The sequence below is a fragment of the Cyprinus carpio genome, chromosome A13 (genome assembly GCF_018340385.1).
Source record: "Cyprinus carpio isolate SPL01 chromosome A13, ASM1834038v1, whole genome shotgun sequence".
NCBI classification, from domain to species: Eukaryota; Metazoa; Chordata; class Actinopteri; order Cypriniformes; family Cyprinidae; genus Cyprinus; species Cyprinus carpio.
The window spans coordinates 2,223,172-2,248,205 of NC_056584.1; the positions used below are offsets into that span (position 1 = coordinate 2,223,172).

A 25,034-nucleotide genomic window follows, 5' to 3' on the forward strand; every position below is an offset into this window, starting at 1 on the left:
CTTTGAATGAACACATATTCTCAGGTCATTATGTGTATTATTACTGTTCTTGTATATAGTATTTTATATTGTATACTGTTTTATGCATGCATTATGATAGATCACTAGTTAATATTACCTCACCTATACCATGTTTGGTATCTATGAGTTCGTATTTTCATTATCTAAATGAGGGTGTATATTATATGTTGATACTTATGCAACACATTAGTATTATAAGAATCTTGAAGATTCTTCTCTTTCATATGCAAAACCCCATGCTAGAGACAAAGGATCGTAAAATTTCCCTCCAAAGATACCATTCCTCATTGGCTCACTCAAGTCCTGATGGTATGACATCCTCACACTTTAAAGATCACTGATCACCAGATCATAGCGTTTTAGATTCTGAGAAAATGAAGATGCTGAGCTAGAAGTCTTCAAGGAGACATACGTTTGTGCCAGGCCTTGTCTTTCCATTCACCAAAGATCAAAAGATTTCAGCTGATGTCTCTCTACCTCTGTGCTCTTCTCTCATCACTTTCCATCTGGGAGTCAGAATATCTTTTGAAGTTCATCACTCTTCAAACCTGGAAGAACGTGATAGTGACTCCAACACCACTGAACCTCCAAACCATCAAGACTTTCATCTGAGACTGCATCTGGATGCTTGTTCACCGGCCAACGCAATGCAATTAGAATATTTAACTAAACGAAACAGAGGTTTAATTTCAGCTGTAGACCCGGTTGTAAAACGATGCTGATTGTTTAACTCTCATTGTCCATATAACTGCATTCTCTGGTTTCTCTAACGGTTTCTTTCATCCACCTCAACTTCCCCGTGTATGAGTGAATGTATGCTTGTTTGTTTAGATTAGTTATGTATTAGTGCTTAGTTAATAAACTTTTTGTGCACAAATGACATGAATTTCTGGTTCTGTCACCGTTTGTGAATAATGTCCCTTTTACAATCCTATCTATAGCTCCATGCTCTAATTCATTAATACTGTGAGAAAGTTATTTTCTGTGGCCACAAAAATATGCTTTCTTAGATTTGATATGAAATTACACTGACTGTTCACTGGACGAAGAGATTAGTTGATTGTAATACTAATTCTGCTACAGTTACTACTGGCAGCTGAGGTAAATAACTGTAAATAAAAATAATTAAATATAAAGTAATTATTTATATTCATTTTCCTTTTGAGCTAATTTGCTACATTGCTGAACCAGTAGCGGGGTAGGGCAATGTCTATAGTATCATGTTAAACTGTAACATGACTGTAAAAAGCATAATTTACAGTTCAGATTTGTTGAATGAGTGTAGGGGTAGTGATTTGTATTTAGTGTTTTGTTAAAATGTATTTTGACCATTTTTAAGAAAGTCAAAGTATTAAAGTCAAAAGTATTAAATTTTATATTCATTTAAACAATTATCAATGAATTGTTATATCAATTTAATGACAATACGTTACTCAATACAACAGTGTGACTACAGTAAAAAAGCTTTTACCATTCTAAAAACACAGATCTTTGGCCATTGTTGGAAATGAAAAGGTTCAAATAAACCCGAAACACACGTGATGGTAGTCAAGCGGTGAATCTGGCCAATCGTGAAGCAGCTGTGTCATCATCAGCGCTCCTGCAGTCTCTCTGGAGAAACTGCGGTGGCTGAGTCAGCCGGCTGCTCTCGACACGCTCTCGCGGTACTTTGATGACACACGTGACAGTCATGTGGCGTCGGTGCCATCTCAAGTCGGACAAAATTTCTAACCGGCATGCACTGCTTCAAGTCAGATTGCGATCGATCTGCGCAGTGCTGTGTGAAGTCGAGAGCACCTACTGTTAATAAGTGAGTCATTGCGATTGAACCGAATCATTTAAACGGTTGATTCATTCAGGAACGAAACACTATCATGTTGCTCAGAGACGCAAAACAGTGGCTGTGTTTGGAATAATTTTTGTTTTTAGAAATAGAGCAAAAACGGGGAATATGTTGTCTAAAACATAAGTCTCTTAATATTAACTTATTGTTTATTGAACTGTTGTATAAAATCAATATCACATTTATAATTATGCTGACTTTTGGAGAAAAACTTAACTCTTCGTGTGATAGTAACTATATGAAATTATATAAATCTATACATTTTCTGCCCCATATCTTGAAAAATGTGATAATTCTAAATTTCCAGTGAAAGAACGCACTATAAATTCGTAGGCCTATGCTCACTAGTCTAGACCATCACGTAATGTATGCGCACACTCTGTAAGTGTTTTGTTTGCTTTTCGCAATATGCTTGTTAAAACCACACATACTTTATAAAGCACATCAATACCATGGTATAAATTTAACTATATGGTTTTTATTTTGTATTTATATGAAAAACAGTGGTATATACATAAATGCACAAACACTAATCACAAACAATACTGTAAAATATATTTTATTACTCCTTTAATACATTTAATATATGTCTATTAAATAAAATTCGATATAAATATCTCACATGACATTTATGACACAATGCATGGTGCAGTTAACGTTAGTGTTACTACAGTACATCCACGGTAAATGATGGCAATTTGTAGACTGAAATACCTTCTGACTATATCAACCTGGCACACATTTCTCCTGTTTGTCAGCGCTGAATTCAAGCGCTTCACACCGGATTTCACAACACTATAATGGAGTGAGCTCGCCTCGTGCTGCGCTGCCATTTGAATTCTGAGCCGAGTGGACGATTATCTTCGTTTTCGTTTTATCGCCCAGCCCTAATTCAACACTGTAAAAACTTTACTGAGTAACTTTTAGATTAAAAAGTTAACTGAGAACATACATGCATGTCTTTACTATAAGTAATTACTGTGTGGCACACACACTTGTCTCTCCAAAAAGTGATCAAATCAGTCCTGCTTTTTGCCCTGTGCAGTCAACGACGGGACGGGGAGGGCGAGGGGGAAGGGCAGCTACTCTGGTGGCGCCAATCTGCAATCTTTTTTTGGTGGCTGCAGCGGGTGCTGCATTTATTTATTTATTTTTTTCACTTCTTAAACTATTGTGAATTTACATTATGCATTTCAATTAATAGTACCCACTGCAAATCATCCTAGGAGTGGCCACAGGTGAGGCCAGAGTTTATACAGTAGGGCTATGGCCACCCCTTGGGGGCGCCCCTGGGCTGAACATAAATAGTACCGCACTTCTGTTTTTCCACTTCAAGCACTGGATGTTCATGTATGCTGCCCAATAAATTCTCTATCAATGGATAAAGCAGGGTTCCTCAGATCTTGCCCTGGATGGTCACTGCCCTGCAGCGTAATCTGCCTAATCCAACCCTAATCAAACACACCTGAGCAAGCTCACCAAGGTCTCCATTGCTGCATTACATATTTTTTGCATAATGATGCATTTAAAAGTTAATGGCCAAACAGATGTTTATAAAAGTTCACATTGTTGTAGATGAAATATCCTTACACAGATAACATTAAACAACAATTTTAACAAGGTTCAGTGTTGATTATCAGTAACTCAAACCCCTTTATCTAAACCTCTCTACTTAACCGTCAGTCACGCACATCCGACATATTTGTAGTTTTTTAACTTTTTTTATTTGTGTTTGTAGTTCTAAACAAAATCATTCGTCAAAGCGCAATGGATTGGGGTAATATTAACCATGCATGGATTTAAACTCTTTTCAACATACTATGCTTTGGGACACACTTATTCTAATCTAATTAAACTTTTTGGATTGTTATTTTGAACATTGGGACGCAGGGCAGGATCCCTAGAAAATCACAGGTAAGTGAGTTTGATCAGGGTTTGAGCTAAACTCTGCAGGGCAGTGACCCTCCTGGACTGGATTTGAGGAACCTAGTTAAATCTGCAGGGCTGTGACACTCCAGGACTGGATTTGAGGAACCTAATGTAAATGTTCATACTTGTATTAAACAATAGAATGTTGCAAGGTCTTACTAGGCATACTAGAAACTTCCAGGCAGGTGTGTTGAGTTAAATAATGCAGGACACCAGCCCTCTGTTGTGATTCATCTTCAATTGGTTCAAAACACGGCTGCCAGATTTCTCAAGAAAGGTTGCAATTATGACCATGCCTCTTAGATTCTGCAAGCTGTTCATTGGCTGGCAGTCCGATTTAGGATTGATATTAAAATTCTCCTCTTCGTGTCTAAATCTTTATATAATCTAGCAATAATCTAATCTCTCTGGACTACTGTGCTGTGTTAGCTGTTTAAGATGGAGTTGTTTTACTGCACAGAGATCTGTAACTTCTGCCTGAGGGGAGAAGTGCAAACAGGTTGTGGCCAGGGTGAGAGGGGTCTGTGATGATGTCACCTGCCCATTTCTTCACTCTGGAGTTGTACAAGTCCTGAAGGTTGGACAGGTGCACACCAATTATCCTTTAAGATGTCCTAACAGTCCATTGCAGTCTTTTTATGTCTGAAGCGGCCACAGTGCTGTTCATGATGGTGAGTGGGGGGAGTGCAGGGGGGTTTGCAGGGGATACTGTGGGCCTTTGGCTTTCCTCATCTTCTGTTTCCTGAAGACTTTGTGTATGTAATCTTTGCAGATTTTAAGTGCAGGCTGAGAGGCAGTAGAGGGAGGGTGCTGATGGCTGTGTTGTGACACGGTAGGAGCAGGTGTGGGGTGTGAGACCAGGCTTTTCAAACCTGCACTAAAACTCATTCAAATCATTGGCAAAAAGTTGATTCTCCACAGTGCTGGGGGACGACAGTGTCAGTGAGCTCATTCAGATCAGTGGATGCAGCCTCAAAAACACTCCAATCAGTGCAGTCGAAGCAGGCTTGTAAATCCTGCTCTGCTTCAGTAGTCCATCTCTTTACAGATCTCACTACAGGCTTAGCAGCACCCCGTTAGATGTAGTGCGCTGTCCGGGGTGGCTCCAGTCAACCAGGTTTCCGTGAAGCAAAGCGCAGCAGAGTTTAAAAAGTCCTTGTTTGTGGGGGTGAGGAGTTGTATTTCATCTGATTTATTTGCAATTGAGTGGAGATTCACCACATGAATGCTCCGCAATGGAATACTAAAACCACGCTGTCAGAATTTCACAAGCGCACCAGCACACTTCCCTCGTTTGCGTCGCTTGGATCGCTTGTATGGGATCGCAGCTCCTCCGACTAATGGCCTGTAAAATGTCTGACTGCTCAAAAGAGAGCAAATGTTATTTGTAAGGTCCATGCTCTTGGCCCAAGGAAGGTATCCAGTGCTGGCTGAAGGTTTCTTGTGTGTTCGGTCTTTTCAGCATGCAAAGTTATTAAATTTAAGTCCAATTATAATCTGACTCCATTTTATTATCCAATTTGACTCCATTTTAGTATGACCTTGAATTTAGGTCGAAAGGCAAATTGGTTGATTGTCTGTCTGTAATTATTATTATACTTCTGACATTTGATTATTCTAGTTAACTCTTTACTTTATATTTACTCGTTCATTAAGAATCTATGTCAGCTGTTCTACGTGGGTCCCACGATCACAAACTCCCCAGTCTTATCATTAGCCAGAGGTTATGACTAATACTATTTAATAGGTCGCCCATGCTTACCATTCTTTAAATAGTGTTTCTGTTTAGTCCCCTACAGTTACCCATGTACAACTTAGTTAAAGCTCAAAACAATAGTCAGTGGTTATGCTAGCACTATTTGTCTAACTCTGATAGTTAATATAACTACATACACCTTAATTAAAGCTGAGAGAATAACCAGCGGTTATGACCATTACTATGTATTTGTCTAACTATGGTAGTTGGTTTAACTACATACACCTTAATTAAAGCTGAGAGGCAGTTAGTAAGAAACCTAAAACCTCACCTGATGTGCCCTTTGCTCCATCTAACCTGAGATTTAGTATGCACTTTACCCTGGATGCAGATTTGTGGAAACACACCTTCACTTAATCTACTTGAGAAAAAAATTTCAGAGTATGTCATCAAATCAAATGTAACAATTTATTATCAGTCAGGTAAATATGTATTATGCAAATTACATAGCCAATTCAGAGATATCAAATCAATACAAGACATTGAATTCTCAAAGATGAATCTAAGAGTAAGATGCATACCTGACTTTTAGTAAAATACATATTATGAAATATGTGAACACACTTTATACCACCGGCTCATTCTGGCTACAGAAGGCCCCGACCCTTTTGCTTCAATCCTTTAAATACAACACCAAGATAAAACATCCCCCAAATGGAGGCGTGTACAAACAGTTAGAATTTGCATTAAGCCAGGTTCCCAGAGCTGGGTGGTTTACACCTTAATGGGAACAGAAGTTATTTCCATGGAAGACTCTGGGAAAGGGCACTCCCATTACAGTGAGCAAAATATCTCTAAACTCTTACGATCTGTATTATCTTTTAGTCTTCTTTTGTAAGGTTGAGACCTTTGTACCACTTACCCTGAGACTATTCAAATGATACCAAACATGACTGTAAATATTACTTGCATTCATGTAGAACATTACACTATTGACATTTCTGAGTGAACCAAGTGGAGGGAGGATGGGTGAGGGGACGGAATCTCTCATATGTGAGAGAGGTGTTTCCTGCACCTCCACTCTGTGGGGTGTCTCGAAGATGCCCGTGTATGTTTGTATTGTCTGATTCTCAGGAGATCTAAGTATCTGAGGTTCTTTCATCCTTACAGTGTGCTATTTCTGATGTCTAGGAGTTTGTCCCTAGTAAAGCTGTCATGTTGTTCATAAGCTGTAATGTTCTTTTTTCTTTGTAATGTTTTGTAATTTTCTATTGGCATTTGTATTTATTTGGACTTTCATCAGTCTTCGGGCTGTTTTCAATGTGCTTTTTATTTAAGAACCAGAACTAGAACTCTTGATGCTGGTAACCTCTGCCGCAGCATAAACGATACCCACTGCTCCGGGTGTGTGTTCACTGTGTGTGTGTGTGTTCACTGTTGTGTGTGTGCACTTTGGATGGGTTAAATGCAGAGCACGAATTCTGAGAATGGGTCACCATACTTGGATGTATGTCACGTCACTTTTCACTTTATTCATTCATTCATTCATTCATAATATAATCATTATAATCATTTATCAATTAACCATCATTTATATTTCATCATTATCATTTATAATAATAATTTTAACCAATTTATATACTGAGTTCAATTCATTAATTAGTCATTTATATTATACAGTATATACAGTGTATATATATTACTTGTACTTTTGTACTTGTACTTTTTAATACTTGGGTACAATTTAAAGTTGTATTTTTATTTTTACTTTTATGTTTTTGGCAAGATACATATATTTTAATTTTAATTTTAATTTTTAATTAATAAATGTTGATCAACAGACTCCTGAAGGGATCCTCCAGTTGCACTCCTACTGTGAGAAACAAGTTCATGGGCTCATGATCCTGGAGGGGGACTGCGTGAGCAGGGTGGTAAATCAGAGGATCAAGGATCGAGGACACTCGAGGCTCCTCAAACTGAAAAACAAACAGTCCAACACACAGGCAGGGGTCAGCACAGACAAGCAGTCCAATAAAACAAACTTTCACTTCAAGATGAGGGCAAAGAAAGGTTTAAAATATTCTAAAAACAGAACAACAGTTGGCCAAACCAGCAAGACATACACCTGACACACAGGGAACCGAAACACAGACGGCACAATCCAACCAACAGAGAGGCACTCTGAGAAAGAAAGAAAGAAAGAAAGAAAGAAAGAAAGAAAAAGTCCACTGAGGGCCTCTAGAGATCAACAAGTGAACAACACCAGCAGAGCGCTGACAATAGTAGAATAGTGAGCCTCAAGATGACAGCACATTTATTTGGAAAACAAAATACAAATTATGAAGGGCTTCAACTACAGAACATTACATTTCAGTAATTTTTTTTTGTGGTTTAACCTCCTTTTTAACACCAAGGACACTAGGGCATGATTGTTTAAATCAGTGCTAGTCTCCTGTTTCCCGATCCAGGAATGGGCTACAGGTTTCATTTTGGGTCATGGACCACAGGGAACAACTGTGATAAAAGCAAATAAGAAAATAAACCATATTCAGAATAAATACATAAGGAAAACAACAACTTTGATGTGAAAGCACATTTTAATTTAAAGGGGTCTTATGATGTTGCTAAAAAAGAACATTATTTTGTGTATTTATTTGGTGTAATGCAATGTGTTTATGCGGTTTATGGTTAAAAAAAAAAACATTATTTTCCACATAGTGTACATTATTGTTTCTCCTCTATGCCCTGCCTTTCTGAAACGTGACTATTTTTACAAAGCTCATTGCTCTGAAAAGAGAGGTGTGCTGTGATTGGCCAGCTATCCAGCGCGTTGTGATTGGCTGAATGCCTCAAGCGTGTGACTGAAATGTTACGAGACAAAAACAAGACAAACAAGACAAAAACAATAGAACCCATTATAAACGAGGCATTTGTTGCATCCAGTGGGGACATAATTACTGATTATAATTACTTGTACTGTGTTTTTATGTGTTGCATTACGTATATCGCTGCGTAAACATAAAACCATGTCTGGAGAAACGACAAACAACAAGCACTACTCTACACTGCTCAAAACTCGTGTTTGAATCATCAGTGGCACATTCTTTAAATATAAAAAAACATACTTACAGACTGTGAGTCAGAAGCGCCAAACTGTCCTTGGAACTGAGTGAGGAATGGCTGGTGGCTTGAGAACGGCGCGGCTGGCGGCAACCACATGTGATGACTCCGGGCTGGACTCCGCGGATATCGTCCTCTTTTGGAAAACCAAACAAGGTAGTTTGCTTTCACAATGAAACACAGCGTCTCCACAACATGATGGTGGCGGCAACAATACTACAGTGAGAATAAAAGTTACGCCTTCTTTCTTTGCGTGAACATTTGGGTGGCATTATGCAAATCTTCCCACACAGTGATGTAGAGATGTGGGGATGTGTTAGAATGAGCCGTTTCAGGTGGGTGTGGTTGACTCTTAACTTTTATGAAGAATATCTCTTTGGATTTGAGACTTTAGTCTTTGCAACTTCACAGATTTTCTTTATGCACCAAGAGCTTGTAACACTCCAAAGAGAAAGGAAAATTTGAAATCATATGAGCCCTTTAATGATGATGGTCCAAATAAACAAAAGCTGGCTGTGATAAGGCTGAATGATGTAATTAACTGAGAACAACCATTCAGTGAAGCAATGAAGGCAAAGGTTGAAATATTCAGTTACTGCACTGAATGTTGTTTTCTCCAAAAACTTACTCAGAAATATCCCAGCGATCTACTTTACTGCTGTGATGCGAGACGATTGTGAAAGGGTTGAGATGCATATGAACCTTTGGATGAGACTTTCTTATCTGTATCTGTAAGTAGGGCGTTTAATACTGATACTGTAGCTAGCTTTGATAACAACAGCTAATCATAAGAGTCAGACTGGAGCATCTCACTGGCTGATTCTCAGATTCATTCCACAATCAGAGATAGATTCAGTGTTTGATGAGGGTCGGACTGAAATCTTGCCGCCCAGAGTTCCCACACTTGCTCTCTGTATTGCATTGTTACACAAGTGTGGTTTAATGTGTTACTGCTGACTGCTGTCGCGGTATTATCAGCAGCGTCGGAGTATATATATGGAAAGCCGTGTCAATGGCCTCTGACGGTGTGGAATCTGGAACCGAAAGCAAAAAAAATTGTTAAAAAAGTGTGGCCAACTATAAAAAAATATTGTTTACATTCAGCAGTAGAATTACACACATTTATATCCTAAAATTTGTTGATTTCATATTTCATGTCTGATTTAGGAGCACTTGTTGGTGCCGTTTCAAATGACTCTGATATGATTGGTCTCCTCAAAAGCCTATGTGCTAATTTATATATCTGTCAGACTAGCTCCAGCGACAAAAAAAAAAAACGTTAATTTTGTATAATTACAGCCATTAGGTGTGTGTTAATCACACTAAAATATTACACTTTGTTCTGCATGTGTGAGTGTGTTTAATTACTCATTGTGAAAAGAGCGAGACCGGAGATTATTTCATTGGAAAATACCTGAGATGCATAAACTGCTCAGTGAAGTTAACAGGAAATAAGTGAAGCAAAAACATGACTCACAGACTTTACTAAGAACACACGACAGACTGATAAGAATCTCAAGTGCAACTCTTACGCTCAGTATGCCACAATTACAATAACACTGGAGAAACCTCAAAGTATTGCTCTGCAAAGCTAAATACTTATTTTTATCAGCTGGAGTTTGTTTCCTCTACAGTGTGTCTGTTTATTAGTTTGTCCCTTCAGTAAATAACTTCAACAGCTATTCTGTCGTTAATATTAGTGACTCAACTAATGTATTTGCAGATTTTTCCCCTTTCAGTGTAATATATCAAATTGATGGTGGGGGCGGGACTGTGTTTGGTTCCTCAGTACCACAGAAATCGTCCCACAGTTTGAAGGAAACCCTCCAAACCTGTTGGTGCAGGTATGAGGAGGCCAAGATTTGAGTTTTGACTGACAGACTGAGGTGTGATGTTTCCTCCTGCTAATGTGACTGCGTGTCACTGATATCAGTGCTGTGTTAAACCGCCGGCTGTGAGCCTCAAGGAAGCCCTGCACAAGCTGCACTGAAGGCTTTCAGACAAACATCTGGAAGAATCTGGAGAGAGATCTGTCCGTCAGGCTCCGGAGCCAGAGATGCATCAGGGACGCCTGCGTCTGCGGCCGTGGCTGGAGGAACAGATCGATTCGGGCAGATATCCTGGAGTCGTGTGGCTGGACGAGGTGAGATCAGGTTCAGACGGCTGCTGTTCGCTTTGATCCAGCCTCATTAAACATTTGTAACTTTCCAACTTGCCCAATCAAGTGTTAATCAGATTGCATTTACTTTTAACTGCTATACATTATTGAAAAACTATTTGACACTGTAAAGCTGCTTTGACACAAAGTGTATTGTAAAGGTGACTTGACTTGACTATACATGTCTAGATCTGTCAGTATCCATGAATACATCCGTGTTTTCTTTACTCTAGTCTACCAGAGTTTTCCAGATTCCTTGGAAACATGCAGCCCGGCACGGCTGGAATATCGAGAAAGACGCGACTCTGTTTCGAAACTGGGCGATCCACACAGGTACGGCGACTGATTTCTCTGATTACACCACATGAAAATAAAAGATATTATCTTGATTACAAACGAACAAATATTTAGACAGTTAGGAAGCTTGATAAAAACGAGCGAAGCAGACAGGAAATATGTTTCATATTTCAGACAGATATTTCACTGATATCTGTGCAAATCTATTATATGGTATCTGTGAAAAACACTCATCCTGTTTCATCACAAAGGTTTTAATTTTCAAATATCCCAGTTTTTTTATTTATTTATTTTTTTTGAAAGGATCAGGATGCAAAATAAACAAATAAATAAATAAATATGTAAATGCTTACAGTTAACAAATATATGAATGTGCTATATATATTCATAGTAACATATTGGTTACCATGAGAAACGAGATCTATGAACGTCCAAATCTGGATTTATATTACGTGAATGCACATTTGCTCATTTGTGTCAAGTTCAGCTTAATGTTGGAGTCTAACTAAAACCCATCCATAAAAACTGACTCCATAACACCGTTGCGCTTCAGGCGTCCCGAGTTCGAGTCCCAGCTTGCGGACCTTTCCCACTCACTTCACTTCCTGTCGACCTACTGTCCTATCTACATAAAAGGCATAAAACGCCAAAAATAAATAAAAAAAATTAATTTTTTTAGATAGATAGTATGTATCAGTGTGTGTGTTAGTTGGTGGTTTTTTTTGAAATTAATTAAGATTTCTTTTTATTTTTGTGTTTTTTATTTGGGGAGAATCTCAATAACTTTCAACACGTTCCACAGAGTTTGACAAACAGAAAGCGCTAAATACCTTTTGCTAACTAAAACGTGTGCTGTATTTATTTAAAGTAAATGTGGCTTTTTTTTTAGACACTTGCGGTATGTGCATGAACTTCATTTCTCTGGTCACCGGTCTCAGATGGCTAACACTGAGATTTTGCCCAAATTCTTTGAAACATCCAGATGAAGACCCAGAACAGCTCATTTAATATTAACGTTATATCACTTGTAATTTTCCCAAACATGTTTAAAGAAGTTAAATCATGCCAACAATGATCAGCTTGGGCAGGAACACAACTGAAATGTACTGAAAACTGGTGCTGGATGATCATGCAAACTCCTCTCGTGGATTTCAGGGCGATACAAACCCGGCATAGACAAACCCGATCCCAAGACATGGAAAGCCAACTTCCGATGTGCACTCAATTCCCTGACGGACGTCAAAGAGCTCCAAGACAAAAGCATCAAGAAAGGCCACAACGCTTTCAGAGTTTATATTCTCCTTCCACACAGCAAAACAGTGAAAAGACGCAAAGGTATTTGCACATATAAACCTTTTGGGATATTATTTCATATTTCACATATAGTGACATTAAGTGCATCTGTATACAGATGTATAGTGTGTCACTCTTACTAATGCATAAGAAGTCTGAGTTTGTGATGACATGTTTCTCTTCAGCTTTAAGGTGTTTGGATACCGACAGTAAAGCTGCATCACCGCCACAAACACAAAGACACACACCACTGGAGAGATTTACAGGTAACGACCAATGACACGTGACAACTTCCTTCCACATGATCATGGATGTGACACATCTTTCCCGTATGCATACAGAGGCCTTCTGGAAGTTCACAGATGATCGAGGCAGTGCCACGACTGAAGTGCTGAGAAAAGATGATCTTGAGGAGGAGAGACCAGCCATCTACTGCTCACAGGGTACTTGTGCTAGCTAGTCTGCGGACAATAGTCCAGATTAGCAGAGGTTTAAAAATGACTAACTAATGACCTCCGCAGGACTGCAGCTGAACAAGACAGACGAGCACGAGCAAACCGAAGCGGTGCTGAAGGTAAGATCTCTGATGCACACGGCTACGTTGGCTTGACAAACAACTCACTTTAGTTCACCCAAAAATGAAAATTGTGTCATCATTAGAAGAGAGAAACTCATTCAGGTTTGGAATGACTTGAGGGTGAGTATGTGATGACAGCGTTTTCATTTTTGGGTGAACGATCCCTTCAAACACCACCACAAGACATGGACAACTCATTTCAGCTCCAGCTAATGCTTTGTCAAGCCAACACCAGAGTTTGTTAGAACTGCTCTTTTCTAGTTAGCTCTTTGAATGCTGGATTGAAGACCGTGTGCGTTCATTCTGCAGATCGTGGATCATCTGAAGAACCTGGAGCACTGGAGTCCCTCGTACGAGAGTGACAGAGGCTGGAGACCCAACTCAATGTGGATGGGAAGCCTGTGTAAGAAAACCAATTCAACCACTCTAACCAGTAAAACACTGGAGAGCAAAATTATATTATAAGAAAGTGTCCTACTAAACAAACCATTTGATCAGTTTGTCCTTATTAGATGCATGCTAATTAAAATCCTCTGATTTCAGGTGAGACGATGGAGTTTTCAGGTTACTCCTTCCAGACGGACTGCAACATTCACAATACCTCATCGGGTCAATACGACCAGATCAACTGAACGAGCAGCTTCACACTACTGTATCTGTTGTTGTTGTTGTTGTGTAGTGCAACTGAAGGAAAAATACATTAATTAATGGACATGTTAATGAATTATGTATTATTTTATTGATATTTTATTGAAGTTATGTGTAATTTTTATTTTTTTCAATAGTATTTATATGAATTTTTATTTATTTTTTTGGATTCTTTAAATTGTTTCGCCTTCATTCCCAAATGAACGTGCAGGACATCAGTAAGAACACCTGCATCTGCTGCGGGTGAATAATGAATGTCACTCATCTGTGCAGTGACTGAGAAAGTAACTCAAGAGTTCACAGCGCTGCAGTCAATGTAATGTAAGGAACAGCTGACTCAGACCAGGGCTGTCCAATCCGGCTCCAATCATTTCTTATGATCCGGAAGACCTCGATTAGCTGGATGAGGTGTGTTTAATGAGGAACGGAGCAGGGTTGGACACCCTTGACTGTAATCACGGGCTTTTCTCTTTTTTTTTAGACACTGTAAGAAGTATTTGAAGTCTGCAGATTAGAATCATGTTACTGCATAATCTGATTTGTCATTCCAGCCCACGTAAGAGAAGCCAGTGAGTTTTATACCACATTATGAGCAATGAAGCACAGCCGCAGTGTAGTTTAAAGACCACTTTAATATCAGTGGGATTGGTTGTATAAATAGCAGAACTGCATGTAAAAGCAATCAGCATATTTCATGGTACATAACGCCCGGGTAAAGAGCGAAACGGCAGTAAAAAATGACAGTCTGACAGACCATCAGAGTCCACATCAGTAACTGAAGGCCTGGCTGAAGCTGCGTTTCTGAGGACCTCCTCGTCCTCTTCTACCTCCAGAACTGTTATTGCCTCTGAAGCCGAATGAGCGGCGTCCTCGCCCGCCGCCGAATCCGCCGGACGTCCGTTCGCTGCTCTGCCGCATGCTCTGCTCCATCTCGGGGAGCTCTGTGGCCACGCTCAGCTGCCAGCGCCGGCCGTCCTGCCATTTGTCCTGCAGAGAGACAAAAACACACCGAGTCAGCAAACACAGGCGTCTGCTGGTGAAACCCGAGAGCACAGAGCGACTCCAGCACATCACAGTGGCTTGGGAAAGAAGACGCTCACGATCAGCTGGACGTGTGTACAGACACGTCCCTCGAGCGTCGCTTTACAAACCACTCCAAACACACCAGCGCTTCGTCATACCTGGATCTCTTTCGCTTTGCTGGCCGGGACGTCGAAACACACACCCTGAGAGAAACAGACACAGGACACATTAGAAATGAAGACAGAGATCCCCGTCTCAGTGCAGATTTAGTCACTGACAGGCTACCATGATATATGAAAACGCAACATAGTCAAATATTAATCTTATTAATAATCTAGTACAACTAATTGACAAAACTTACAGTACAGTACTGTGCACAGACACTCTTTACAGAACCAGATGCAAAAGCACAAGAGCTCTCTGTGTTCAATACAGACGCTGCAAGAACAGCTGCTTTGAGAGACGCTTCGATGCTTACATTAAAAATGTAAATATTGAGTATTTCCACTTTACATAAAGACTCGTCCTGAGCTGAGTGCATATATACATCAAAATGTGTACGTGTCTTTATTTCACAGTAAAATAACTGCTCTTAGACATTAAAGGCACCTTTACAGTTGCCCATATGTTTAAATTAAATCCTAATACTGTAAGCAATGATATCTTATGAGTAATGATGAATGGCAGGTTCAGAGGAGTGTGTGTGTTCCTGCAGACCAGTCCAGTCTATACTTCAGATTTTATTTACTTTTATTTAGACTCTAGTGTTTAAAAATATGCACAATATGTAGCATAACCAACACTTAGAAATTGTTATTAATATTTTTCAATTTACACAATGTTTGAAGGAGAACTGGATGTTGGTTTTGGATTAACAACACTTATAAATTGTTTTTATTGTTTTTTTTTTTATAAAATTTTTGAATTTGCTTTTTTTTCACAATTGCAAGTTCATATCTTGCAATTTTGACTTTATATCTCACAGTTGCGAGTTTATATCACAATTCTGACTTTATAATTCCCAATTGTGAGTTATAAAGTAAGAATTGCAAGATATTAACTTCTGAGGAATTCTGAGGAAAAAAAGTCAGAATTGTTAGATAAAAAGTCACAATTACCTTTTTTTATTTTTAATTCAGTGGCTGAAATGGTCTTCCATAGATGAGAAAAAGTGTGTTTTGTTAGATAAAAAGTTAAATTAAGAGTAATCTATTACAAAAGGCCTTCCATAGATGACAAAAAGTGTAAACTGCTTCAGACAATGAACTAGAAAGATTACCTAGATTTGATGAGTGTCATGCAAATAAAACTATATAAATGTTCCTCTAAGTTTTCAATTTTGTCGTATTTGCTGTCATTAGTTTCTAATCATTTGTTTTGACAATGCATCCCAGCAAACAAGATCGTAAAGGTGTGTGGTCCTGAATAACAGCACTAAAGAACGGCTTGTCTTCAGTAAATCATTACGGAGACGCACCTTCTTGCCCTTGAGGAAGGTCATGCGTTGGATGTGCTGATCGACTTCCTCCCCGAGCTGCTCCTTCAGTCCGCGCCAGGCGTAACCGATGTTGTGCATTTCTTGAGAGCAGCTCATTATCATGGTGGTGAAGCCCTGAAACGAATTCACAGAGTCTGTTGAGTTTCACACAGATGCCCAGGACTCATTGTCAGACTCCTAACAGTTCTGGGTGTGATATAATCAGAGTTTCAGGTGGTTTTCCATGTTCACAGATCCTGTCTGAAACGCTCTTGTGTGACGTACGGCGTCTGAGCTGATGAGAGATCTCTGCTCCAGGCTGGTGGCCCCTGATATGTGAGCGAGGGCCGCTGCCAGCGCCTCCACCGCCCCGCGCTGCTCGATGAGTTCCTGCGCGGCCTCACGGAAGTACCCCACGGCCACCGCTGGAACCGAGTCCAAAAACCTGCCGACAGCAAGACACATTCAGTCTGATACCTTAAATTAAAACAGCTGCGTGTATCAGATTTGTGAAGCTCCCTGACCTCACGGCGTCTTTACTGGAGGACTGGATGATGTCGTTGGCTGTTGGGACCCCGACCCGTTTGAAGGTGATCCCCTGGAGCAGGCCAACACAAGAAACATTAGCCACGCACACGGTTCACTAGTGAACCAAACATAATTTGTTCAGCTGATACCACTGCTTCATTCACACTAATGACATTATTCTGGGTTGATTCAGGACTATTGGGACATTGGTTCGAATAAAAGCGTCACAGTTTACCTGAATTCATCTTACAGTTCACATTTTTAAAAGAGATACTCCAAATACTGTCATTTTAAAATAATAATACATTTAAACAAAAAGAGAAAAACACTGAAACATGAACTGATATTTTAGACAAGGTCTATGGGAAAATAAACCCGTTAACCCATATTCACATCTCTAATAGTGGTCTCACCGCTTTCTGCTCCACAAACTTGAGCTGGCTCTCCTCCTTGCGCTGGTAGAAACAGATGCAGATGCCCGTTCTTCCAGCTCTGCCGGTCCGTCCAGATCGGTGGATATATGATTCCACATCCTGCATTCACAACACAAGTTTAGGCTTTTAAAGACCATATTAAACCATAGAGAGAAGAAAGATCCTGCAGCAGTAGGGGTGTAACGGTACACCGAAGTCACGGTTCGGAACGTACCTCGGGTTTGGGGTCATGGTTCGGTACAACAGGACAGGTATGTTTTCATTTACTTTGAATAGACAGTAGTGCTACATACATGCAGGAGTTGTTTTTGATTTGAATTAGATTGTATAATTTTAAGATGTACAGCAAAAACAGAATGCTCTGACTTTAGATTACACAAAACAACAAAAACAGCAGACGGGCTGAACAAAACTGCAAATTTCCCTTCTACACTGATCGCCGATGACTGTATTCATCATCTGACTGAACCGGACTGAGACATCCGTACCGTGACGGACCGGGGCGAATACATGTACTGTTCCACCCCTAAACAGCAGGACACTGATAACCAAACATGCACTAAAACACTAATAAAAACAGAACACAGAAACATGTAGAAGAACCAACCACCGGTTACCAGATGTACAAACAAAATAACTAGAACTGCAATGAGGGGTCATAAAAAATAAACCAGCCCTGGGACAGGCTGACGTACGTTTGGAGGAGAGCACTGAATGACCAGGTCCACCTCGGGGATGTCCAGGCCGCGGGCCGCCACATTGGTGGCCACCAACACTTCAAAGGTGCCGCTCCTGAATCCCTTGAGCGTGATCTCTCTCTGTTTCTGAGGAATGTCTCCGTGCAGCGTCTGCGCACTCTGAGCCACACCGAGCGGAGACAGCAGAGTTAGCACGGTTCAGTGACAGGCAGCAGATGTGTGAGCAGCGCTGTGGTCGTGCACCTGTTTGATGGATGTGTTCATGGAGAGCTCCGTGGCCTCTCTCTTGGTCTCGCAGAAGACGATGGTCCGGCCGTGGCTGCCGCTGTACACCTGAATGACATCACCGATGACGGACGCCCGCTGGGACCAGTGACACGCGATCGCCAGGTGCTGCGCTCGCCAGGAAACAAGCAGACCAGAGCCAACTCAGATAAGAGAGCAGTTCAGTAAAAACAAAGCCAACTAAAGCTGTGTGGAATAATGGTTATGACAGGAGTACGTGGGACAGAGGATGTGAAGTTAATGAGAAAAGCTTGTGCAGTGTGAAGCAGAAAACCAAAAAACACGCTCTGATTTACCTTGAATAAGTACAATAAAAAAAAAAATCACGTTTACCACTAATTATACTCCTCCTTAATAAATCCAGAGTGTGCCATCAAACACTTCTGTAATCTGCCCCGCATCTGATGTGCATCACTTGTACAGTTCATCATTGAGAGATCTATTAATATTTGTTTTATTATGACTTACTCAAGTGGAAAAAGTTAAAGAGCAAAGAATGATACTGTCAGAACGAGTATCTAAAGCCCAGAGTATACTCTAGTTTTATGTGTACATTAGTGTGTGTGTGTACAGTTTAAACACACAGCCTTTTTAAAGCATACTCCATTTGATTTGCATATGCGCTCTAGAAAGCTTCATCTGTCTTTCTCCAGAAGTTATGAGTGATAAAAATGTCTCGTTTTAACCCCTTGGAAGCTGAAGTGGCTGCTCTCTCATACCCCCCCACTCTATGCGGCCCTCTGTTGTCTAGTTTCTACTCTGAAGCAAAGTCATACAAGCACTGAGTATGCGCAAAAACTAAAGTGAAGCGTGAGCGTCCCCTGGAGGACGTCTGTGGTACTGCAGCTAACAGTCTGTTTTTTATGCACCTGACTAACAGGCACACTTATAGTTTTTCTCTACGCAGGCATGTGTGATGTTACCTCGACTGTGGTGGCGGCTTTCTGGGTCTTTTTCCCGATGAGATCCACATGGATGCACTGAGAGCGCATGTATTTCTTGGCCACTTCATAAACCCATGCGGGACACGTCGCTGAGAACAGCAGCGTCTGCGGCTTCTCCTCTGCATCTACACGAGGAAAGGTCATTTAGAGGTGCACAGCGACTCTCTGAAAAGATGACGCACGTCTTTCATGACTAGCAGGGGTTTAGCTCTTAATGTCTCAACCCGGCCCGGATTAGATTACCCTTCTTATAGGACACAGAGAGGATCTCCTCCACCTGCTCGGCGAAGCCCATGTCCAGCATCTGGTCCACCTCGTCCAGCACCACGTGCTTGAGCTGAGACAGATCCAGCTTGTTATTCTGCAGATGGTCTCGGATTCGACCCGGCGTTCCCACCAGTATGTCGATGCCATTGCGGATGGCTTCCACTGATGACACAACAGTCAACCATCGGGTTACTGAACATCTCCAAGCTGTATTTAAACTGAGCTAATCGGATTCGACCCGGCGTTCCCACCAGTTACTGTTTCAAAAAAAAACTGAGCTAAAAAACACAACAACAACAGCAGCTGTTTGAGGATTAAAACCCTACGTTGTGGGTTGTATGAACTTCCTCCGTAGAAACACGTAACGGACAGCTTCCTGGTGATGTCTTTGTGGTGAGCTCACGCGTCGGAGTCAGAACCAGCACCTGTGTGGACACACATCACATGATACTGCACAAAGCGTGACTGGATAATACGAAGACGTTCTCACACAGTATAACTGCGTTACCGTCGGGGCCCGGCCTCTTCTCCTGTCGTCCCCTGCTCCCTGCAGCTTCTCCACCAGAGGAACAGCAAACGAGAAGGTCTTCCCTGTGCCGGTTCTCGCCTGACCGATCACATCTTTCCCATCATACACCGAGTTGAAGGTCTTGACTTGGATGTCAAAGAGGTACGAAACACCTCGGGCTAAGAGAAAAAGCAGATGTTTTAGATTAAAGCCACAGTATAGTTCAGCAGGTCCACCTTCACCAGTGACGTCAGTTATGAGTCTGAGTGTCCGTGTTACCCTGCAGCAGGCTGATGGTGTTCTGGGAGATCCTGAAGTTGGAGAAAGCTCCTTCTTTCTGCTCCGGAGTTTCCTAAGCAGTGAGACACATGATCAGAGATCACCAGACCGGCTCGCTAGGAGCAGAAGCGGAGGAATATACACACTTTCTCGCGGTCGCTGTCTGAGTCCTCGCTGGACGGTGCTGGCGTGTCCACTACAGCTGACAGGGACAGGGACGGTTTATCAGTCTCTCCGGTGCTCATCACCTCCTCCACGTTGGCCTTTTTCTTCTTTTTCAACTGTACGGAGATTCTAGTAAACATCACGTGCTCCAGAATAAAGAAGAATGATCACGTGATGAAGAGATCCAGTACCTTGATCTGCTCCGTGTCCGTGTTTGTGTTCACGTCTGAAGACTTCTTCTCAGCCTTCCTCTTTTTGGGAGCCGGTGAATCACACTCTTCTGCCATCGGCTTCTGTTCTTTCATCTTCTTTTTCTTTTTCTGGAGAAACACAGAGCAAAATAACAAAAATGTCAGTGATCTAGGGATGCACGATTTTATCATTCCTTTTTCTTTTTCTGGAGAAACACAGAGCAACACAACCTTTTGTTCATCCATAAAACTATACCCCATACAGCTTCGAGTATCCTGAAGAGACACAATCACTTTATGTGAGGAACAGATTTAGTTTGGGCTTTTATTCACATGAATGAATGTCTTAGCCTGAAGTGTTTCGATCAGTGACCATGAATGAAAGTCTTGTGGGTCCGGAACAGAATTTTCATTTGAAATAATCCTTAAACATATCAGTAGCTGTATTTTCCAGTGATCACATCAGAATTAAGACACATTTCCGTATCAGTGATGAGAACATTCACTTCCACGACTTCACAAGACCAGAAAAACACATTCAGCGCGAGAAGAAAGAAGACGGATGAACTCTCTCTCTCATCAGCAGCTTTATTAGAAACAGTTCATCAGTTATTTGTTTTATTTAATAATGTTGTTTGGTGGTAATAATAAGTAGTGCGTTGTTATTGATTTATTATTAATAATATTATTTATATAATGATTAAATGTTAGTGGATTCTCATTTGATGCTTTATGAATTGTTTCCCAGTCACGACAGAGTAAGTAGTCACAAATGCAACTCGCACACATGTATACTGTGTACACACACACACACACACACGTGGTGCATTCGTGTTCACTGTTCACACGTGATCACAGATGTACGTCACTTATTTCGACTCCACGTGAGCATATAAACACACATATTCATATTCATTTTCACTCACTCACTCACTCACTCACACACACACACACACACACACACACACACACACACACACACACACACACACATATATATATATATATATATATACATATACATATACCACACACGTACACGTGCGGTGTCTGAGAGCGGGTGTGAGCGTCAGGTCCCGGCCGGAGCTCGGCTCACCTTCAGCAGCAGCAGGCCGCTCTCCACCTCCTCCATGAGTGTGCTGGGATCGGCTTCAGCAAGGACCCGAGACGGCATCTCAGAAGCTCCGCGGCAGACAGACATGTGCGACTGCAGTGAGATCGCACGGGGCGGAAAAGAACGAACCGGAAGCAACATGCGTAGAAAGGAAGCGCTCATTCACACGAGCGAAACTTCTGGCGTCGAGTGGGCGGGGCTTCATTCACTGCGCGCGACGGTCGGCTGCCTCACAGTGAGAGAAACTAATTAAATGTGCATGTGAAAAGGAGATGAATTAGACGCGGATCAAAATGATTAAAATCAAAACCGCAAACGACTGTGACGATCATTAAAAAAAACAATCCACTATGGCGCTGAGACCAATCAGAAATCACTTCCGCAGTGCATTTGACCAATCGGAGATAGGATCAGTGACTCGCCCCGCCTCCGACAGACCCGCTCTGTGTTCATCTCTTGTCTAGAAATTAAATCATGGCACACGTATATCCGCGCCGCGCTGTACGGAACGGCAGACGCGTCAAAATTCAAGCGTTGTATCTGAGCTCCGTTTGTTAAAGCCCCGTTCACACCGCGTTCCTCTGATGTTATTGGTAGAAAACATCTCGTCTGGACCACAGATAGTAAATAATAATGCTTTAACAAAATTGGTTGTCTTGTCACTAAAATAGTAACATTTGCTGTTGAAGAGTGTTTTATATAAACTACAGCAGTGTTAGTACATTACATTTTTAATCAGATGAAGAATATATCAAAATATTATTTAAACTACGTTTAATAAAATGATATAGCATCCCTTCGTGAAACCATCATCTCCTTTAGATTAATGCCGTGTGTTAGGTCTAAAACTATCGTGCAAATTAAATATTAATATTCTCTAATGTTAATTATATACAGCAGTTCAACAGAAAGGAACTTAGACACATGGCCACTTTTAGTCCGGACATCACGAATGGTGCTGGGTCAGAAAACTGTGTAGTGGTCCACTGATGCCAACAAAAGAAGAGAAGACAAGCCTCACTGATGAGAATCCTCTCTCACTTTCAATGTAAGAGTTGTGACACACTCACACATTAATTAAATTAATTAACTAACAACACAGTGCACTGCTGCAAGACGACAGACTGAAGAGAAAGACTAGAAAACAGCATCAACAACTAAATACTATGAACATGGAAACAATCTGCATTTTGTGAAGATTTAAAGAAAAATAAACATAAATTTTTATTGATTTTTGGTGAGAATGGGTTTAGATGAGGTTATATTAATGTATACTAGTGAAGTATGGAATAATAGTTAATACGAATTGTGTTGTCTGAATTAAATATATGATCTTAAAAATACATGTTTGTTAGAGTTTCTTCGTTATTGAAAGAAAAATAACCACACATACATACTGCATCAACACAAATCTCCACAATGTCTGCAGTACCATAAATAATCACAGGAGGGGGTCCTCAACACCAATAATTATAACTCTATGACTGTTTCCTGCTCACATCCAGATCAGTGATCATTTCTGAAGTGCTGCACTTCACTGTCTCTCCCTTTCTGCATCGATAGAGCATCAGATCTCAAAGCTAGAGCGCAGACAGTTTCCCGCTACAAACACCAGCACACCCTACAGTAAAGTTTCTCATTGAGGATCCATCTCTCTCATTTCCCAAGCGTGGGGAGGTCGTGTCAGTGACAAACATGTGACTGAGAATAGTGGCCTTCTTAATAAATATTGCCTGGGGACTTGGTGTTGGCAGATCGTGGATTTGACGTCAGAGACAGTGCTGGACTCGTGTTGCAGACGTGCATTCACAAGAGGATGCAGGAGATGTGGAGGAAACATGCCAGATAGCTCAGCATTAAAACCACCAGGTGCCAACAACTCACTGTTAGAGGTGTATTTAAAAGAGGATTGAGGATTTTTTGATTAATGATTCAAGATAGTTTAGTTCCAAACCCGTAAGACCTCCGTTCATCTTCGGAACACAGTATAAGATATTTTAGATTTAGTCCGAGAGCTTTCTGTCCCTCCATTGAGAATGTATGTACGGTATACTGTCCACGTCCAGAAAGGTAATAAAAAACATCTTCAAAGTAGTCCATGTGACATCAGAGGGTCCGTTAGAATTTTTTGAAGCATCGAAAATACATTTTGGTCCAAAAATATCAAAAAACTACGACTTTATTCAGCATTGTCTTCTCTCCCGGGTCTCGTGTTATGAGCGCGTTCTCAACACTGCAGTTTAGTGATATCCGGTTCCGCGAACGAATCACTCGATGTAACCGGATCTTCTTGAACCAGTTCACCAAATCGAACTGAATCGTTTGAAACGGTTCGCGTCTACAATAAGCATTAATCCACAAGTGACTTAAGCTGTTAACTTTTTTTAACATGGCTGACACTCCCTCTGAGTTCAAATAAACCAATATCCCGGAGTAATTCATTTAGTCAAACAGTACACTGACTGAACCGAGCCAGATAACGAACGAAACATTGACTCGTTCTCGAGTCAAGAACCGTTTCTGTCGGACGCGTCCGATTCGAGAACTGAGGAGCTGATGATACTGCGCATGCGTGAAGCAGACCGACACACAGCGCGTCTGAACCGAACTGGTTCTTTTGGTGATTGATTCTGAACTGATTCTGTGCTAATGTTATGAGCGCGGGTAAACCGAAGGCTTGAATCAAGGGCAATCATCGCCAATGAAGTCATTACGTCGAGCACAAAAGAACTGGTGAACCGTTTTCGGCAACCGGTTTATTGAATCAAACTGTCCGAAAGAACCGGTTCGCGGAGAAGAACAGAACTTCCCATCACTACCGGTGATCCGAAAACCGATGCAACCGGTTCTTGACTCGAGAACGAGTCAATGTTTCGTTCGTTATCTGGCTCGGTTCAGTCAGTGTACTGTTTGAGTAAATGAATTACTCCGGGATATTGGTTTATTTGAACTCAGAGGGAGTGTCAGCCATGTTAAAAAAGTTAACAGCTTAAGTCATTTGTGGATTAATGCTTATTGTTGACACGAACCGTTTCAAACGATTCAGTTCGATTTGGTGAACTGGTTCAAGAAGATCCGGTTACATCGAGTGATTCGTTCGCGGAACCGGATATCACTAAACTGCAGTGTTGTGAACGCGCTCATAACAGACCCGGGGAGAGAAGACAATGCTGAATAAAGTCGTAGTTTTTGATATTTTTGGACCAAAATGTATTTTCGATGCTTCAAAAAATTCTAACGGACCCTCTGATGTCACATGGACTAATTTGAAGATGATTTTATTACCTTTCTGGACGTGGACAGTATACCGTACATACATTCTCAATGGAGGAACAGAAAGCTCTCGGCCTAAATCTAAAATATCTTATACTGTGTTCCGAAGATGAACGGGTCTCACGGGTTTGGAACGACATGAGGGTGAGTCATTAATGACATAATTTTCATTTTTGGGTGAACTATCCCTCAACAACTTGTTTTATTGAGTTTGTGATTTTCACTCAGATGGCTGATTTATTCAGGAACGAAGCGTTTGTCTGTGG

The 25,034-nt window shown here is 40.9% G+C and overlaps 2 protein-coding genes across 2 annotated transcripts; one reads left to right on the forward strand and one right to left on the reverse strand.

Annotated features, from left to right (window-relative positions):
- Positions 1-10,417: 10,417 nt before the first annotated feature.
- Positions 10,418-13,651, forward strand: LOC109057427 (interferon regulatory factor 1-like). The gene is made up of 8 exons (XM_019074672.2): positions 10,418-10,752; positions 11,001-11,100; positions 12,220-12,399; positions 12,543-12,623; positions 12,699-12,800; positions 12,879-12,931; positions 13,244-13,337; positions 13,478-13,651. The coding sequence occupies exons 1-8, from the start codon at positions 10,666-10,668 to the stop codon at positions 13,564-13,566; spliced, it is 786 nt and encodes a 261-aa protein (XP_018930217.1). The 5' UTR covers positions 10,418-10,665; the 3' UTR covers positions 13,567-13,651.
- Positions 13,652-14,194: 543 nt separating this feature from the next.
- Positions 14,195-21,644, reverse strand: LOC109054257 (nucleolar RNA helicase 2-like). Its single transcript, XM_042768380.1, is given in 17 exon segments — positions 14,195-14,569; positions 14,764-14,808; positions 16,083-16,217; positions 16,368-16,527; positions 16,607-16,680; positions 17,024-17,143; positions 17,740-17,901; positions 17,986-18,135; positions 18,951-19,096; positions 19,215-19,400; positions 19,565-19,630; positions 19,633-19,663; positions 19,747-19,925; positions 20,026-20,098; positions 20,172-20,306; positions 20,382-20,510; positions 21,478-21,644. Coding segments are annotated over 17 exon segments (2,169 nt in total). The 5' UTR covers positions 21,637-21,644; the 3' UTR covers positions 14,195-14,350.
- Positions 21,645-25,034: the final 3,390 nt, after the last annotated feature.

Coding starts and splice junctions, on each gene's coding strand:
- LOC109057427 (XM_019074672.2), top strand. CDS start 10,666: ATGCATCAGGGACGCCTGCGTCTGCGGCCGTGGCTGGAGGAACAGATC. Junction 12,624..12,698: donor ACCACTGGAGAGATTTACAG/GTAACGACCAAT, acceptor GTATGCATACAG/AGGCCTTCTGGAAGTTCACA. Junction 13,338..13,477: donor AATGTGGATGGGAAGCCTGT/GTAAGAAAACCA, acceptor CTCTGATTTCAG/GTGAGACGATGGAGTTTTCA.